Source organism: Sceloporus undulatus, chromosome 6, assembly GCF_019175285.1.
Source record: "Sceloporus undulatus isolate JIND9_A2432 ecotype Alabama chromosome 6, SceUnd_v1.1, whole genome shotgun sequence".
Lineage (NCBI taxonomy): Eukaryota > Metazoa > Chordata > Lepidosauria > Squamata > Phrynosomatidae > Sceloporus > Sceloporus undulatus.
The window spans coordinates 53,945,121-53,963,093 of NC_056527.1; the positions used below are offsets into that span (position 1 = coordinate 53,945,121).

Below are 17,973 nucleotides of genomic sequence, written 5' to 3' on the forward strand. Positions count from 1 at the left end.
ATTATCAGCAATTTTCACTATCTGTGAAAAGTCTTAGAATGTACTCCCCATGGATATGGGAGTTGTACTATATCTTGCTACCCTGCCTAAAATAACAGACTCATGGGCATGTTACAAGAGGTTCAAAGACATGCTGATTTAGAAATATTGTTGTTTTCTTTTTCAATTACTTTGCAGGCAGTCATGTGTCATCTAATGAAGTTAGGCAATCACTTCTCATCTGATATAATTGATTTCTAAACTGCCCTCATAATGCTTTGTACCAATGATCTCGCAATGCTCTAGCACAGGACTGATGACACTGTGGTCCTACAGATGTTTTTGGACTGCAAGTTCCAGCCAACACAGTCAATGCTGATGAATGCTGGGAGCTGCAGACCAAAAACACCTAAAGGGCTATGCAGTCCCCACCCTCTGTTCTATTTCACAGTAAGATGCCATAAGCAGCATCCTCCCCTACCCGCACTCCAGATTTTATGCCACCAGACCTTGGTAGCTAAAGGGCTAAAAAGTATAGTAACACAGTACATATAATGCATTATTTTTTTGCATAGTCTACAAGTCCATAACAAGAAGTAGTACACCAACTTTTTTGTATAATGAGTAGCATTTGCTAGTTATTGTTAAATAACATTTTTAGAAGTCGCTGCGGTGGATCCTTAAATGTTTTATGCTATTCTCTTATCACTGGAATTTTATTTTAAAGAATCAGCTAGTGTAATGAGTGTGTCCCTGAAAACTTCATACTAATGAATTATTGGTTGGAAGAGGGGTGTTGTAACAAGTTACACAACTAATTACTTTTTGAAAATAATTGTACAAAGTCTGACAGAAATAGCATTCTGGTGTTACCATGAGAGCAGCATTGCCTTTAAGTATCACCTGGCGGTGGTGGCTTGCTCTCCCATTCTGCATTCTCCATCATCTGCTTAGCAATTCTTTCTGCATTGCACTGTTCACGCTTCTGCTGGATCAGCTGTTGAAGTTCCGTTTTACAAGTAGTGATGCGCAGCTGATAAGTAGAGGGTGAGGCTATATTGCTTAAGACTTGTATAGTTGGTTTCCTGGCTTGGACAACTGTTCCCTCTGCTGCCTGAAATCCAAGGATAATCATGTTTACAAATTATGTGGGCAGCGTATCCCTCCTTCAATGAGGAGGAGGGTGCCTTTTTTTGTAATGAATACTTGGATCAAAACTTTCTCTTACATCACACTCCTACTTTGCTAATCAACAAGTAATAAGTAAATGTGGAAGAGCTGTTGCAATTCTGATGCAACATCATAAATGTCCATGATGGTTATCAATGATACAGAACAAATAAAAACACAGTATGCTACCACTAAGGCTAACTCTGTTAACACTGCCAAGCAAGTTGACAAATTGTCATTTGTCATAAATGAAAAGCAAATTAACAACTCATTAATATATAACTGTAATTAAAAACAGCTGATAAAATTATCAAAATTCATTAAAATAAAATAATGTACAATGATTACATAGTCAGGTTAGATAATACAGTGGTTACATAGTCAGATCCATTAGTCAAGTGCTACACAAAATGGTGATCCCTGGACTGGTGCCAATATGAGAATCATTGGCTGCTGGTCTGCAGAAAATCTCCAGGAAAGAAAGAGTGAGCTGTAGCGAATGGGCTAAAATAGGCATAAATATGACACATTAAAGAACTGCCTGCCATCGGATAGCATATGAAGCATTGCATTAGCCAATACAATGAACCAAGGCAGACAAAACATGGTTGAGGGAAATGCAACCAATTAACTCGCCTCCAAAACCCAGACAAATAAGACAGACCTATACTAAGAGGATAGCAACATTAACACCAGCCATTTCCTCTTTCTTACAGCCAGAATCCAGAAGGTGATGGCACACAGGGAAAGGCCTCCAGTGTTGATCTTGGTCCCCAGACTGGTCAGGGATTCAAAAAGGCAAAACCAGCATCTTCAATTCCAATTGGCCCTCCACATTTGCAGGCTAAGGATTCGTACATTTGATTACTATATTTGCTGCTGCCTCCAATGCTGTCTTATATGCAACTGAAAAAAAGGTTCTCCGGTGTGATTCTATGGCCAATCTCTGCCAGAAGTTGACCATAATCAAGCTGGAGGACCTACAAATGATTTATTTGGTGATATTGACCATAGGTCCTCCAGCAGAAATTGACTCATTCTGGGGGACCTAGAAATGCCTAGAGATGTGTTATTTCAAGTTTAAAAAATAGTGGGTCTGTATTTGCAGCTTTCCCACTTCTGTGGGGATCCAGCAATCCTAGCCCATGTGAAAGTTGAGAGCAAACTGTGTGTGCTGAAGATTCTCAAATACAGGAATAATATGCTCACATCAGTAAGACACTATTAAATGTCTGTTTGTGAATCAAACTGCCAAAGACGTTTTCAAACACTTCCCAAAGACTTTGCAATTTATTACACTCACTTTGCCTGGATGTTACTGAGGCATGGATAACCATGACAAACGATTAGAAGGTAGCCTCCTTTCAAAACTGAGATGCTTCTAAAGAAATGAAGAAGATAACTACTGTACTCTATTCTGCACAAGGAACTGCAAAAACAAATTAGCTGCAATTTCAGAAACACCATCAACAGCTACAACTGTATGAACCAGCTCTCAGCTGTCTTGTAAAGCTGTAAGCTTCACCAATCAGGAATAAGAATACCAATACTGTCCACAGATTGATTTACCCTTAGGCAGCTGAATCAAGAAGGCTGGATCTTGCCAGTGGTTGCTAACTCTTCAGTTTTCTCTGTCTATCCAATTTGTACTACACCGCTCAGTTTGCAATCTGACCCAAGTTTAGAAGCTATACTTTCAGGATTATTAAACATGTTTAAAAATTCAGGATAATTAATCATGTAAAAAAACAAACAGATTTTTTCTTGTTTTATTCAAAGTTTATCAGTGCATGCGCACACATAGACATACACAACACATTTTTGTTACAAAGGAAAATCTCTTACGTGACTGAGTGCTCATTCAGAAAAAAAAATCTAGATACTTAAAGCTAGTGGCAGCTCTTCTGATTCTAAAGATCATGTAAAATGTAAAATAAAAATAAAATCCAAAAATACCTGTGGAGAGGATGACAAAGGAGCAGTAATGCCGGCTGAAGACTCAGATCGAAGAGGTTTCCCAGACTGGATAGCTTCTTGATCTGTGGGTTGACTGTGGCCTTTGCTAACTGGCTGAGGTATGTTAGAAGGTTCCAAGGAGCCAAACATGCTCTTCCATTCCTCATTCACATTCGAATCCTGTTTGACATGTTTTCTAGCTGAAATCAGCAAGCCCCACAATGATTATCAAAGAACTAGACATAATTTATGTTAATAAATATGATGAATGGGCAGGACCCTAGTAGTACAGTCAGCCTACTACATTCACAAGGGTTTGGTTCAAGGACCACATGTGGACACCAAAAAGGTAATGCTGAAGTCCCTTATTTAAAATGGCATAGGGCAGTAGCAGAAGCAGTGCAAGCCCTGATCACCAGGAGTGCATTACTTCCAGAGGGGTTATAAAGGACACAAATCATTCTTAACCAGGGATTCTCCCGCTCACTTCCATAGTTTGCTTGAGGAGAGGTAGCACTAAGCCCCAGTTGCCAGGTGTGCATTCTTCATGCTCCCTCCCCTTTGAGGAGCCCACCATCCACTTGTTTCTGCCTTCAAGGTAGCAGCTGTGTCACTCCTCATTCATTTGCAAGATGGAAGGGGGGAAGCCAGAAGTGCAGGATCCCAAAGACGTCGGAAGCCAGGGCTTACCGCATCCGCTGCTGCCCTGGAACTCCTCAGACAAGATGTGGACGTGAGCAGGAGAGTCACTGTGCTTTCTTTATTAGGTCCCTCTGTATGTAAGAGTGTTCGCTTTATTAAATCTCCTGTATATGTGTGTGTGTGTGTGTATGTATGTGTGTATGTGTGTGTGTATTTAGGTCTGTGATTGGTTGAATCTGCATATCTGGAACCTGCGGATATGGTGGGCCTGCTGTATATGCAGAAAGTTTTAAACCATCACCAGATTAAATAATCTAGGAATATTCATCTTAATTTCCAAAAATGGTTCACATCCTCTGAATTCCTCAAACCACAAAGAAATATTTATATAGAGAAGTGAATAAATAGTGTTTGTGGTTTGGATAAAGCCAGTCTCAGCATTAAGCAAGAAGTCATTATATAGTAAGACAAGACATGCAATACCAGGCATATATATGACTGTATTCCCAATAAGAAGGTAAAACATTACCTATAGGCTCAAAATTGCCAATACTGGGAGATTGAGTCAGAATTATTTAACAAATTCTTTTTAGTTAATTTAACACATTTAAAAGTTAGAATACAGAAGTGGGTTGTGGTGCAGAGGGAAGAGTGGCACAGAACAGGGGATCCCTCCACATTAGACAGTAGCAACTTTTGTAGTGGAACTTACTCATGAAAGATATTGTTGCTTGATTCTCAGGGAGCCACCCTCCAATTTAAAACTTGCCATATTAAGCAGTAAACTCTGACTCCATGTGTACCATTTTTTAATGGTTCATAATGACAGAAAAGTCCACTTTACAAGGCCAACTGTACATGCTCAAATCTGTACCCAGCCCACAGAACAATGATGACATTTTCCCCATCTAAACATATTTTAAATCTTACAATGCAATTAAAAAACAATCCATAGATTTCAGCCATCAGGCTATACTAACCACGTTTGTCATCAGACTCCGGTTTAGTTTTGACAAGATCAACTTGTCTCCCAATTGTACCCAAAGCTGCCAAGTCAATCACTCCTTTCTGAGTGCTGTCATGAAGATGGCTCTGGTCCACTATATTGGCTTTGGCTTTGTTGGATTTTAACATGAAGTCTCTTAAGGCTAACAGCTTGTCTTCCTCTTCTTCAGTCATCCCCTATCCAAAAACAAAGTAAAACAGTAGATTGTTAAACTTGTACTTTTCCCAAGGCAGAGGAAACCCAGATGAGAACTTCAGATGTCACAAAGCATGTGGCAACCGGGGTCAAGAGAGGTTGGAGTGTAAAATGCTATATTTACACAGTTACTCAAGAACTGTTTTTCTATTACGAAAGCAGATAATCAGCTACCATTGTAAAAATGATTACACTGGGGTGGTCTGTTGTGAAATCATCCAAAAATATACATCTTTGGGAGATCAAGCTGATCTGAATTTTATGTTGAAAGAGTACTTTCAACAAAAGCAAAGGGCATGACAGTAATTTATCAGAATAACCTGAGCCCAGCAGAATGCACAGCAATGATCCAATTTCAAATTCTTGTGCAACCATTTCATGTACTACACAGCTACTCAAAAATCACTTTCTTATGGGTCCACTGCCCCACCTCACAGGCCTTTAAGAAAAATTAACAGATCAAAAAATAAGCAAGGCAAAAACTAAGCATCCAGTGGTAAGCAGTAAAATAATAATATAGCTGATTTGCAGAAGCTGGACATTAATAGTACAATTTATTTATCTGCAAATGCAAAGTTCACACAACTATTTGGGGAATGGTGTTTAGATAGGAGTGCTAACTGAGCATCTTAGAATGGAAAATGTGTATGACTCTTTGTTGACATAAAAGTGCAACCTCTTGTTGAAATAAAATCAGCACCATATTTTAATTAATGAGAATGACTGAAATGTAGATATAAATATATGCTGGATTTTAGATTCTTTGAAAAAGCCATCTTTGCACATGTCATCTCTTTACCATGTTGTCATGTGCCTGCAAGCCACTTTTGACTTATGGTGATCCATGGTGTTTTCTTGGCAAGATGGGAGGTTGTCTTTGCTCAGAGAATGCGACTTGCCCAAGGTCACTCAATTTCCATGGTTGAGTTTCCATGGTTTCCATGGCTAAACAGGGATTTGAACCATGTTTCCCAGAGTCATAGTCCAAGATTCAGACCACTACACTATGCTGGTTCTCCTTCTATATTACAAGGAATAACAGATTTTCAAAATGGCAAACTGCCATTTTACTCTACATCTGCATCTATGGTGGCAAGATCCTCTTTATTACTTGGAAGTATGAGACATAAACTCAAACAAGACAGCTGATATCACAGCAATTTCTGTCAATTTGAATACCTTCACCCTTTGCCTGCAAGTCTTGCCCAGTTCTAGTGCTATCCCAATTCCTTTCCCATAAAATAATAATGTAATACTACATGAAAACACAATTATTAATCATATAGCAAGAGAAAGAAATAAGATGAATATTCAGAGACCAAAATAATAAAACTATATGATGGCATGCCAATTCATAAAGTGCTCCATGTTTTTAATAACTCAAATGTTGAACAACTGTGCTTTTTGTTAAGCTGCTTTGATGTTTTATGGCACTGTAAATGTCAGAGTGCTTCATGGATGAGAGCAGTATAGAAATATTATACTTAAATAAATATAATCATCTTTATGGGGATCATGGACTCAATCCATTTGAAATTCCCCAGCAAAAGACCCACAATGAAAGTGCAGTGGAGATCTCTGACACCTCAGATTCATTTTAATAGGGTTTGTGAAAGAAGAGGATCCCTTGCCATGGCTACACGACCACAATACTTTTTTCCTACTTGATCATGAATCCTCAGCACTATCATTATACTGGCAATTAATTACTTGGGAAAGCAGCTTCTTCAATAGCTGTACAATTGCTGGATCTTCAGGGGGTGGACAATCAGGAAGAGTCCCATTCCTTTTCTTCTGACGAAGCTGCAGTGTTCTGAAAAGGCTTCCTATGTCCTTTGATCGTAGAGCATAATCAAATATAGAACGGCTTACAGGCTCTTTGAGGACACTCAAGAGGACTATTTCTTTATCTATCTGCAGTTCAAAAAGGGGAACAAAAAATCAATCAGATCAACACAGAAACATAAGTCCAAAACACATTGCAGAAATACTCCAGTTTGAGGCCGCTTTAGCTCCCCTGGCTCAGTGCTAGGGAATCCTGGAAATTGTAGTTTATTGTGGCATAAGAGCTCTCTGACAGAGTAGGCTAAATGTCTCACAAAACTACAGTTCCCAGAATTCCCTAGCATTGAGCCAGGGCAGTTAAAGCAGTCTCAAACTGGATTATTTTTGCAGTGTGTTTTGGACCATAGTTAAGGAATCTTAAGGGAAATGATTAGCTAACCTTGCTCATAGATGTTTAGCTGCTGACTTTAGTGTTAGGTTCTGAAAGAGGAAGGTTTTGAATAGAAAGAGAAACAGCAGTTTTAAATCAGATCTCCCCAAGGTTGTTTGAACCATCTGGGCTGTTTTATGAAAATGGCCTTCAAACTAAAATTCTGACTAAGAATGCCTTGATAAAGAATTATTTCTTTCTGCTACCAACTTGTTAAATGACAGAAGCCACATAAGATGGTTTGTAAACAAGAACACTGGAGTGTAGTTGAAGAGGGGTTACAAAGTACATATGGCCACAGAGAGGTTAGAAAGCAACACTCCCATGGCAAGGCTGCCCTCCTCTCTCTACAGCAGGGGTTTCCAACCTTTTTGATTCACGGAGCCCTAAAGGCTCCATGGAGCACAGGTTAGGAACTACTGCTCTACAATAATACCCAAGAGCAGTTATCATGCACTATATATGATCATGCTTCAAGTGTTACCAACCCCACCAGCAGCTTAAGGCACAGAATGGGGACAGGGAAATTCCTAATATGTTGCTGCTGCATTACATAATAAGCACTGCTATTCACTAGAGCAGTGGTGGCAGCACCTAGCTGTTGGTTGTAGCAGCACCTTTTTGGCTCACTTAACATGTACAATCAGCCCTCAGTTTTGGCAGAGTAGCCATCCATGGATGGCCCCTCTCCTTTATTGTCAATGGTCATGTGCATGTGCCCATGCCAATGCAGTCCCACACAGGCACACATCCTTACACAATAATGGGACTTCAATTCCTCCATTTTTTAGTATCTGCTAGAGGGGCCGGAACAGGACCCCCACTAAAACAAAGAGCCGACTGTAATTTTACTCTCACAGTTAAGGCATGAAGATGTTAAGCTAAATCATTTCAAGGTCGCCTATGTTCTGCAACTTTAAAATATTATCTACACATGCAGCTGATTCATTACCTGTATTATTGGCTGAGTGATAAAAGGATGCAGGTAAGGCATAAGTTTGCAATAAACATCAGCAATATTCAAATGCTGTGCTACAACAGTTATAAATCCTACTGCTCCATAGCGTATCCAGAGATTAGGATGGCAGAGAAATGGTGCTGGGGAAAAGAATGCATAAAAGTAAAAGCAGATTTGAAATAGATATTCAGCCACCTCAAGTTAAAGATAGGACCAAAACACACATGCACACACATACACTCGTGCACACACACTAATTTCAGATCAAACTCAAAATGGAATCAAGGTTGATATTTTATTCTTCTGTCTAGAATCTCTTTGCAATATGATTTTGCATTGTAACTATGAAGGATGTTTGAGCCATTCTACTCTGCATTTTATTGGTTTTGCTCTAATAAGCTAGCCATGACAGCTCAGACAAACCATCCTTGCAAATATATAGGGCAGTCGCTGTCTTTTGGTCCTTCTTGCCTGTGCCCACTTTCTTGCCTCTTTGCTGGCTGCTGGTACTACTGCCTCCATATGTATGAATGATAATTTTCTCCCTCTTTTCCACCAAAAAAGAGATAATTTTCATCAGCAGCCAGATAGTCCTGTTTGTTCTGTTCAACAAGGGAAACGTATAATGGATCTGCTGTTGTTGTTGTGTGCATTCAAGTCATTTCAGACATATGGCAATGCTAAAACAACACTATCATTAGGGTTCTTTAGCAAGATTTTTCAGAGGAAGTTTGCCATTGCCTTCCCCTGAGGTTGAGAGCATGTTTCTTGCCCAAGGTCACCCAGTGGGTTTTATGAATAAATGGGAACTGAACTCTGGACTCCCTGAGTTGCAGTCCAACACTTAAACCACTATGCCATAGTGGTTCTCTAGATAAAATTTACACTGTGGAAATAATGCTGTAGCTCCTTCCTAGGGAATCCAGGGGTTTGTTGTTTTACAACGCCTTTAGGTTTTTTCTACAGAGAGTGCTAACGCCACACAAAACTACAAATCTCAGAATTCTGTAGGATGCAGCCATGGAAGTTAAAGTAGTGTGAAACTGCATTATTTCTACAGTGTAGATACACCCATAGTAGGGCTTTTTTTGATGATGGTGTTTTCATTCCCTCCCAAAAGTAAAAAGAGAGGAAGAAACAAAGAGAGCAACTGCCATTTTGGCTAAGGTTGCAGTACAAAGCATAGTTACTACAAAATAACTCCTATTATCTCTGAACAATCATGGGACAGGGTCATTTTAATCAGTTCTTCATTAATCCTTATCTACTTAAAGCTATTCTGAACATGATCTATATGGTGTAATAGGCTGGCTATCTGTAATAACAATGAAACTACATGCCACACAAAGAAATTAAAACAGAAAACTGTTTCGAAGGAAGATGGCTTACCAATATCATAGGCAAATTCATATATATGTGGTTTCTGCAGAAGCCCTAATTGACACATACAAGTAAGGGCATTGAGGGCCTTATAGATGACAAATTCTTCAGCATCACTGAGCCCTTGTTGAAGCAGAGGCTTCAAGATTGATGAGCTTTGCCAGCCAACATAAGCAGCAACACCTGCAATCCAGGCAGAACAAAAATGCAAGTAAGCATGCCTAAAAGTCACTAACCCACAAAGACGTCAACAGACAAGGAGAGTTAACCTATTTATTCCCCTCAAAAATCTTAATGAGGAGCATTTAATGTGAGCTATGTGTCAGTCCCATGCCAGAAGAAAGGTTGGATATAAATCAATAAAATAAAAATAAATGTTCAACACCAGCACTCATTCTCTATAGGTACCCATAATTAAGTTATGGAATTTACTATCATGAAATAACATAATACCACACAAAGCTTTTAATATTACCATACATCCATGGAAGACAATTATTAGCTTCTATAAAGGATGAGGAACAGAACTTTAATGGTGTTCCAACCACCACATGCTGGAGACAAAAATGAGATGCTTTATGGCCATGTGATGAGGATGGGCAACTGTGGCGTTCTCTATGTATTTGTTGTCTACAGCTCTGATCAGTCCTAGCCAAGACAGCTAATGGTGTGGGATTACATAATCTGCATTTAAAATAGCTGTTAGGGGCACCACTACCCAACCTAATGTATGTCTATATTGTCATTCTTCACTTGTATATTTCTTGGGAGCATCTATCTTCCCACTGCATTGTACCATCAGACAGCTCCATGAAGACAATTCTTATGTATGTAATATTGTCACTTGGAATGCTTCCAGAGGATCTTAATGTTTAGAATTAAAAGGCACCATGAACAATTCTATGTTCTTCCTTAATAATATTCTCTCGTGAGAAAAAAGAATGTGTAAGAAACAAAGAAAACCATGGTATGACTACAAACAGAAGACAACAATGTCAAGACTTCATATAAAATCCTAGCATAAGCATACCATTACATATTTAGATCTAAGTTGTTTCATCTGCTGTCACAGCAGCTTTAAAAAAGAGGCATTGTTTAGCTACTTAAATGTAGGGAATTATTCATACATACAGATTAAACCCCTCAATTCTCCAATTGAAAGTCATATCAACCAACACATTTAATACAAAGATGTGAACATACCCACTATACTGTCAAAAAAAGCTCCCCGTAGATGCCAATCATTTTTATCATTAAGGAAGGTGATCATATGGGACAGGAGTACATCATTGGCTTTTTGACGTCCAAAAAAGACACATAAGCGAGTGATTCCATTTTCCATCAATGTCTGCTTCACAATGTTTTCTGGATCGCTCAACAATGTGACAACTTTCTGCTGGACCATTTCATGCAAGGCTTGAAGCTCTGCAAGAAAATAACAGAAATGAAGTCAGGGAACTCTGTATGTTTATCCATGCCTGAGAGAAATCTTCCATGTGATGTATTATTTGCACTTATCAGTCCTCTTTGGGTTATTGTTATTTCTGAATTCTGTAACATTCATAACACTTTAACAAAAATACATCTTGAAACACACTGTTGCACTTAAACTGCATGCCCCAGTGTCGCTCCATTTGTTTGGAGTTATATCCAAATAATGTGACTTAACTATAGCACAGGTATTACAAGTGACATTTTCAGAAAGAGCATTCAGGCTGCCTCAACAGGACCATTATTTAACAAAGGACTGTATACAGCTAAAATCAATTTAAACAATTTAAAATTCAAAACAGTAAATCAGCAAACTAAAAGCAAACTAAACAATGCAGATGTTTAAAAACATGTGCATGGACAGATTTGGACAAAATCATTAGACTCCACGGGTTTTAATAAAAAGTCATGTTCTAACTTGGTGCCAAAATGAAGATAAAATCAGTGCCTAATCAGATCATGGTGCTCAAAAAATGCTTAGCAATGGAAATGAAAAAACAATTAGAAGTTTGGATATACCTCCAAAGAATGCAACATGCACAAGCCTTTTGCAAAAACTGCTTTTCATGTTCACTTTATTATTGAGGAGTCCTATGTATATTTATGCCTACTGCACAGGTTAGAGATGACCACTGAAGAGAATGTGGAAAGCCCTGGATTGTTACTATATTGCAAACTCTTGTGACCACTCAGAACTTACGAATGTCAAATAACAGTTCAGACCTAGTTTTCTTGGAATTATTAATAACTAGATTTCTGGAAATAAAAGCATAACTCTACTAGATTGTGGGCCCGAACAGACAGGACAAAATAAAGCTGCTTTGGATCACTTTGGAGGTATGCTGATTAAATGATGCATGCATCCTAAGAGACTGGAAGCCATGCCAAAGCTATGCTCCAGTCCTAAGGACTGAAGCACAGCTTCTGGCCTCTTAAGATGCATGTATCATTTAAACAGCATACCTCCAAAGTGACCCGAAGCAGCTTTATTTTGGCCCGTCTGTTTGGGCCCTATGTCACTATGTGTTCTGTCTTTTGTGATTCACCTCTTATGTTCAGTACCCAAAGAGTACATCTTCCTTCACTGCCAAATAATGGAAATTCTCAATATTCTCCTGGAATCTAAACTATCAACAGCTCATTTAAAAAAAACACAGCAGTCCGTTAGAAATAAATGACATTATATCTTAAGGGGTTTATGTACAAGAAGTGTCCATATGACCATGCTCATAGTAATTCAAAAAATACATTACCAGTGTCATAATTTTCGCTAGGGTGTGTTGCATCATCTGTTTCTTCACTGTTTGGTTCATTTTCCATGTTCAGATTTTTCAGCTGGACTAGTTCCAAGAATCTCAGAGCAGTTTCAGCCAATAGTGCTATATTCTCTACAGAGATTAAAATAATTTTCAAAACAAGATTTAACCATTTGAAAAGTAGCTTGAAGTTGACTTATGGATAGGCCATAGCTAAGAACAGTGGTTCTGACAAGGCAAAGTGTAACAGAATAAATATATCTTACACTGGCTGAATACAGCTTATACAATCAATTATAAGTTGACCTCATGTTCATGTATATGTAGAGAGCAGGTTTTGGAGCCTTTTGAATACTGATACTCCAGACCAGGGGTAGGCAACCTGCGGCCCGAGGGCCGGATGTGGCCCGGCGAGGCCTTGGGGCCGGCCCCAGCCCGGTCCTGCCGCCGATTGCCGCCGGGGCCTTTGGGGGGCAATTGTCTATAGAAGCCTCAGAAACATGCATTTATATTAACATTTTTAAAAAAAATCAGCAATTTTTTTCGCATGTCCTCCATTTTTTTTTAAAAGTGTCTTCCATTTGAAAATTTTATCCTACATTTGTCCTGGTTTGTTTATATAGTTAATTTTTTTTTAAATTATTTAATTATTTATTTTTTGGCTTCGGCCCCCCAGTTGTCTGAGGGACAGCAACCCGGCCCCCGGCTCAAAAAGATTGCCTACCCCTGCTCCAGACTAACATGGCTATATGTCTGAATTCTTCTAGGCTTGGTTTTTTTTAGAATTCTTTCACTTAGAAAGTACAGTAACATCCAAAATCCACAAAACAGTGATACCTTTGTCGGACCAACCAAAGTGCATAAAATATATGTTGCAAGGTTTCAAAGCTCCATTGGCTTTTTCATCAGGCAAAGTTGTTAAAAAATAATAGAGGGGGGATGACGATGTTAGTCTCCGGCCATGTGACCAGAATGAGGAGAGGCCTACTTGCATAGATATCCCTCCATACTCTGAATGCCACCATTACCACCATCTTGACAAAATGCAGGGTTGTGACTAACGCCGTCACTTTTTTCCTCCTGTATTATTTTTAACTCCTTTGCCTGGTGAAAAAGCCAGCGAAGCTTCAAAAGCTTGTGACATGTATTTTATGCATTTTGGTTGTCCCCATAAAGATACTAGTGTTTTGTGGATTTTGGTTGTTGTACTTCACCATATGGCCAACACAGCTATTTCTGGATATGTTTTCTTTAGTAATGTACTGGTGTATGCATGTGTACATAAGACAACCTCGGTACAACAGTGCCATATGACCACCATCATATCCTGCATGTGAGTTCTGAAATTCACTTTGGTGACCACTAGCAGAAACAGAATGCTGGACTAGACAGGTTTCATTCAGATACAGCTACATCACCATGCTGACAAAGCCACACCTCACCTTTGCAGCCTCCCCTTGCCCTGCCCCAATCGAAGTGTTTCCAAGGCATTGCAAATCCAGCAGCTGTGCTCTCCTGGTTGTGTCTGCTGTGCAATCCTGATTGTGGGTATATCATGAACAGGCACTGGAGAGAACACTCAAGGTCTGCCAGAACTGCTTCTTCTAAGGCACCCAGCAACCAGGAGAGAGCCAGCACCTCATACTCCAGCACCCCAGAAAATTGCTTTCATCGTGGTTATGCAAGGCTGCAAAAGATTTTGGGGGTCATGTTTGGCCATTCACAACCATAAATGTGGATCCCCAGTGGTTATGGGATTGAAAATCCAGTTTACAATCTCATAACTCCTGAGAGGATACCAATCTATGTTTTTTGTGTTACAAATGCAAGTAACAGGGCACATTTACCCTGTGGTTTTAGATAGCAATGACATACAGGAAAAAGTGCAACACAAAACCCAAACATGTTCTTGCTGGTGAAATTCTGTCCAAATTATGTTGTTGTTGCTTTTTTTAAAAAAATGCGAATTCTAACACATGGAAAATCAAATTTACTACCTAACAAATGTCTAAATTTGTGAAATCTTTAATTGTTTGATAGTTTCTGAACAGGAATATCAAAAACATTCAACTGATTCTCTCTCTTTACCACCCTCAGTTCTTACCAGCATAAGCCAGTCGGACTATTGTAGCTTCATCTTGAGCCAAGTGAGCAATACCTGGCAAGATATACTCTGGGTAGATATTGATATCATTACGTGGCACCTCTTTTACAAGAGCAAGAACTTTAGTGAGTGTCCTAACAGCTTCTGCCCTCACTCTGGGCACAGTATCATTGCTGAAATGCAGCAGATAGGGTGTGATACGATCCAGCAGTATTTCCACACTTAACCTGGGTGCTAGCTGGAGAATCAGCTCCAAAGCAGCTAGCTTTGAATCACAGTACTTGAGAGTCTGTAGGCAGGAAGTTATCACAGACACCAAAATGACCAGTCCATTTTCCTTTGTTTCTGCCTCGGCTTTTTCTGTTTGGTCATGGCCACAGAGGTTATGAATGATATTGTCCAGATCTTTACGTATAACAAGGATCCGCTCATCTGCAGATACAAATGTTTCCTTGGCAAACTGTGCCATATAAGGCTGGAGAAAAGTGTAAAATATTTCAGGAAATGCATTGTTACGTTGTTGTTTCAAGTAGTCTTCAGCTGCTAAACGTTTTTCTGGATCACACTGGATCATTTGAGTAACCTTCAGATAGAAAAGGGCAAGAAGAACAGGGCAAAGGAGGAGGGGAAGAAAGGAAAAAATCATGATTATTGATAAGTAGATACAAAAAACATAATAAACTGCTATAAAAAATGCAAAATGATTTACCAGTTCTCTTATACTCCTATCTTCAATTTTATTCAGGACTTGCTCAGGGGCAAAGAGGCCATTTCTGTAAGCCAAAAGCTGTGATAAGTCAAATAGAGGAACACCTTCTGTAAAGAGCTCCGCTATCACACAGCCTGGAAAACACAAAACAAGTACCTGAGAATTATGTATCTCTTGTCTGCTGCATCATAACCAAACCCAGCTGTAATGAACAATTATTAGCAGTGCTGTAGAAGTTTGGTATCTACAGTTATGTTCAACATGTGTACAAAACTGTTAGCATACCCATAATCTGTACTTCAGATACCTGTTTTAAAAGTAACAAAACATTTTGTTTCATGGAAAATTTTCCATCATGCTTTATTTTCTTTCTATGGCCTGTTACAGACAGCCAAAATAAAGCTGCTTCGAGTCACAGTGGAGGTATGGTGTTTCAATGATGCATGTGTCCTAAGAGTCCAGAAGCCACACAAAAGCCATGCTCCAGGCTGGTGCGTGGCTTTGGTGTGACTTCTGGACTCTTAGGATGCATGCATCATTGAAACACCATACCTCCACTGTGACTCAAAGCAGCTTTATTTTGGCTGTCTATAACAGGCCTCTGTTAAGTTTTGATGCATCTTTGTTTTTAATGCCTTGCTCTTGGGCAAGTCATATGCTCACCGCCTCAGGGAAAGACAATGGCAAACCTCCTCTGAACAAATCTTGCCAAAAAACCCTTATGATAGATTCACCTTAGTGTTGCCATAAGTTGGAAAGGACTTGAAGGCACACCACTACCACTATCATCACCACCACAACTATTTAAGTCACTTCCATCTCTGAGTAAAACAAGGGAAGCATATTCTGCACTATACAGTATCGTTTTAAACTATAGGTGGGAATATTACAATTTTGAATTTACCTATAATGAAAATTCATGTTGCATTCCTTGTTTATGAAATTCATCAAGTCACCATAAATCAACAGGTGACTTGAAGACACAAGTAGGTATACACAAACAGAAAGAGATAATTTTTGTTGTTTTACAAGCAAATGTTCAGACACCTGGTCTCTCCTAACTGCAAGGAATACATTCCACCATGTTAATCTCTGGTCTTGTGAATATGGCTCTTGAGGTGTCACCTTCTGACAGACTGTACATTCTTCTGAAAACCTCAGAGAGATGGAGAGATGATCCTTCTCATAATCATAAGTTTTAAATCTTCAGTAGTCCAGTTACTAATAGAGAAGCGAAAATGTTGACAAGAGATCTGGGGGTTTATGAAGACTAGTCCAAAACACAGTAGACATTCTTCTGCTTAATCTTGTATCTTTCAAAAGGAATGGAAATAGTATACAGTGATGGTGAGGTGTGAGGAAAGGTCGATATAAAATATAATATTTCTTCTTTGGTATTCTAAGGGCTTAAGAAACCATCACATCAAGCCAACCTGAAGAAATACATACAAGTATTCTGATCAAAGGGACAAACATGTGTATCCTGTATACACACAGCTGAAGAGATTACTAATGTTTCACAACATTTTAAACAGAAACAAAAAATCCCAGTTTGTAGACTGAGCATTTACGCCTGGAGGAATAGTGCACATAACATCTATCAGCATCTTCTCCTAATGTATAGGTGCAAGAGTATTAAAGATACCAGTAATCTTGCTTTAAATTAATTGTCAGCTGACAACAGAGCCAAATGAAGAAAAATATGTCACAGTATCCTTCTGAAAAGAAAGCCATTAAATAAAACTGCTCTCAAGGCATGGATATAGTGTGTTTCTTCATCCTTGTGCTAGTTTAGGGATATTTTAACTATAGCAAGTGCTGCTGTTGACTGATACAGAAGCAATCAAAGACTACTGTAGTAAACTGAGTGTCTGCCACTAGGCAGATAGGCTTTGAAGTCCTTGTTAGAACCATGGTCAAGTGTTAGCAGCTGTTTACTAGTAGAAAAGGGATAATTTTATTAGTGATTTTGATATTATATATATATAGAGAGAGGGGGGTATTATTTTGGCAGTTGAGGGTGGGAAAAGATAAAAAGAATGAGAGTGAAATGGTGAAGTAAAACTTCTCCTTTAGAAACCTACTTGTAGAGTTCTAATAGTGGAGGGGAAGGCACTTTGATATCCTTTGTTTATTTCTACACTGTACCACCCTTGGGAGTTCATCTCCCATCTCTCATCAGCCTCATCCCAGTCAAGGGGCTCCCCATTTAGCCAACCATGGGGAACTGGACTGCTGACCTGGGTAAAATGAGTTGTTTAGAGGTCCACACTTATCATTGGCTATGAGTGGATGCTGGACTCCATCAATGAAAGGGATAAAATGCTTATCTGCTGTATACCATCTGCTGAATCACTTACCACTGTTAAAGCTTATCTTACAGCATTAGTGTGTGTAAGTGTTCTGTACCAAATGAAGTCTTGGAGAGGCCCAGAATTACTGCCAGTACCGGAACAGAAAGATCAACTATGATCTACTCAGAAAGATCAATGTAAAAAGTGCAAAGACGGGCTTCCTGCTCAACATAAAGAAAACAAAACTACTGTATAAACTCATGTATAAGTCTAAGAATTTTAGTCAAAAAATTGACACAAAACCGATTTATCCAAGGATCAGCATCAGCACTGTATATTAACTCTTTATCAAAAAAGAAACTATTCCCTTATGAAAGGCAAGTGTGTAATCTGTCCTGGAAGCAACGCTCTCATCCATCCAGTTATGCTTGCTGGAATTTGCAAGTTCTTTGGCATTTGCTTCATCCTTTAGGTCAGTGATTCCCAAGCATTGGTTGTCCAGATATTTTGGACTTCACCTCCAAGAATCCCTTACTTTTGGCCAAGTAGGCTGAGGCTTCTAGGAGTTGAAGTCCCAAATTCCTGGAGGACTAAAGTTTGGGAATGACTGCTTTAGAT

General features: G+C 39.1%; 1 protein-coding gene across 1 annotated transcript in view; it reads right to left on the reverse strand.

Annotated features, from left to right (window-relative positions):
- The window catches only part of PIK3R4 (phosphoinositide-3-kinase regulatory subunit 4), a 33,236-nt gene that overhangs the window by 8,771 nt on the left and 6,492 nt on the right, over nucleotides 1-17,973 (reverse strand). The window contains 10 exon segments of the mRNA XM_042472990.1: nucleotides 883-1,093; nucleotides 3,106-3,305; nucleotides 4,728-4,929; nucleotides 6,659-6,862; nucleotides 8,116-8,261; nucleotides 9,511-9,684; nucleotides 10,705-10,926; nucleotides 12,246-12,380; nucleotides 14,353-14,935; nucleotides 15,062-15,195. Coding sequence (XP_042328924.1) covers nucleotides 883-1,093; nucleotides 3,106-3,305; nucleotides 4,728-4,929; nucleotides 6,659-6,862; nucleotides 8,116-8,261; nucleotides 9,511-9,684; nucleotides 10,705-10,926; nucleotides 12,246-12,380; nucleotides 14,353-14,935; nucleotides 15,062-15,195 — 2,211 coding nt within the window.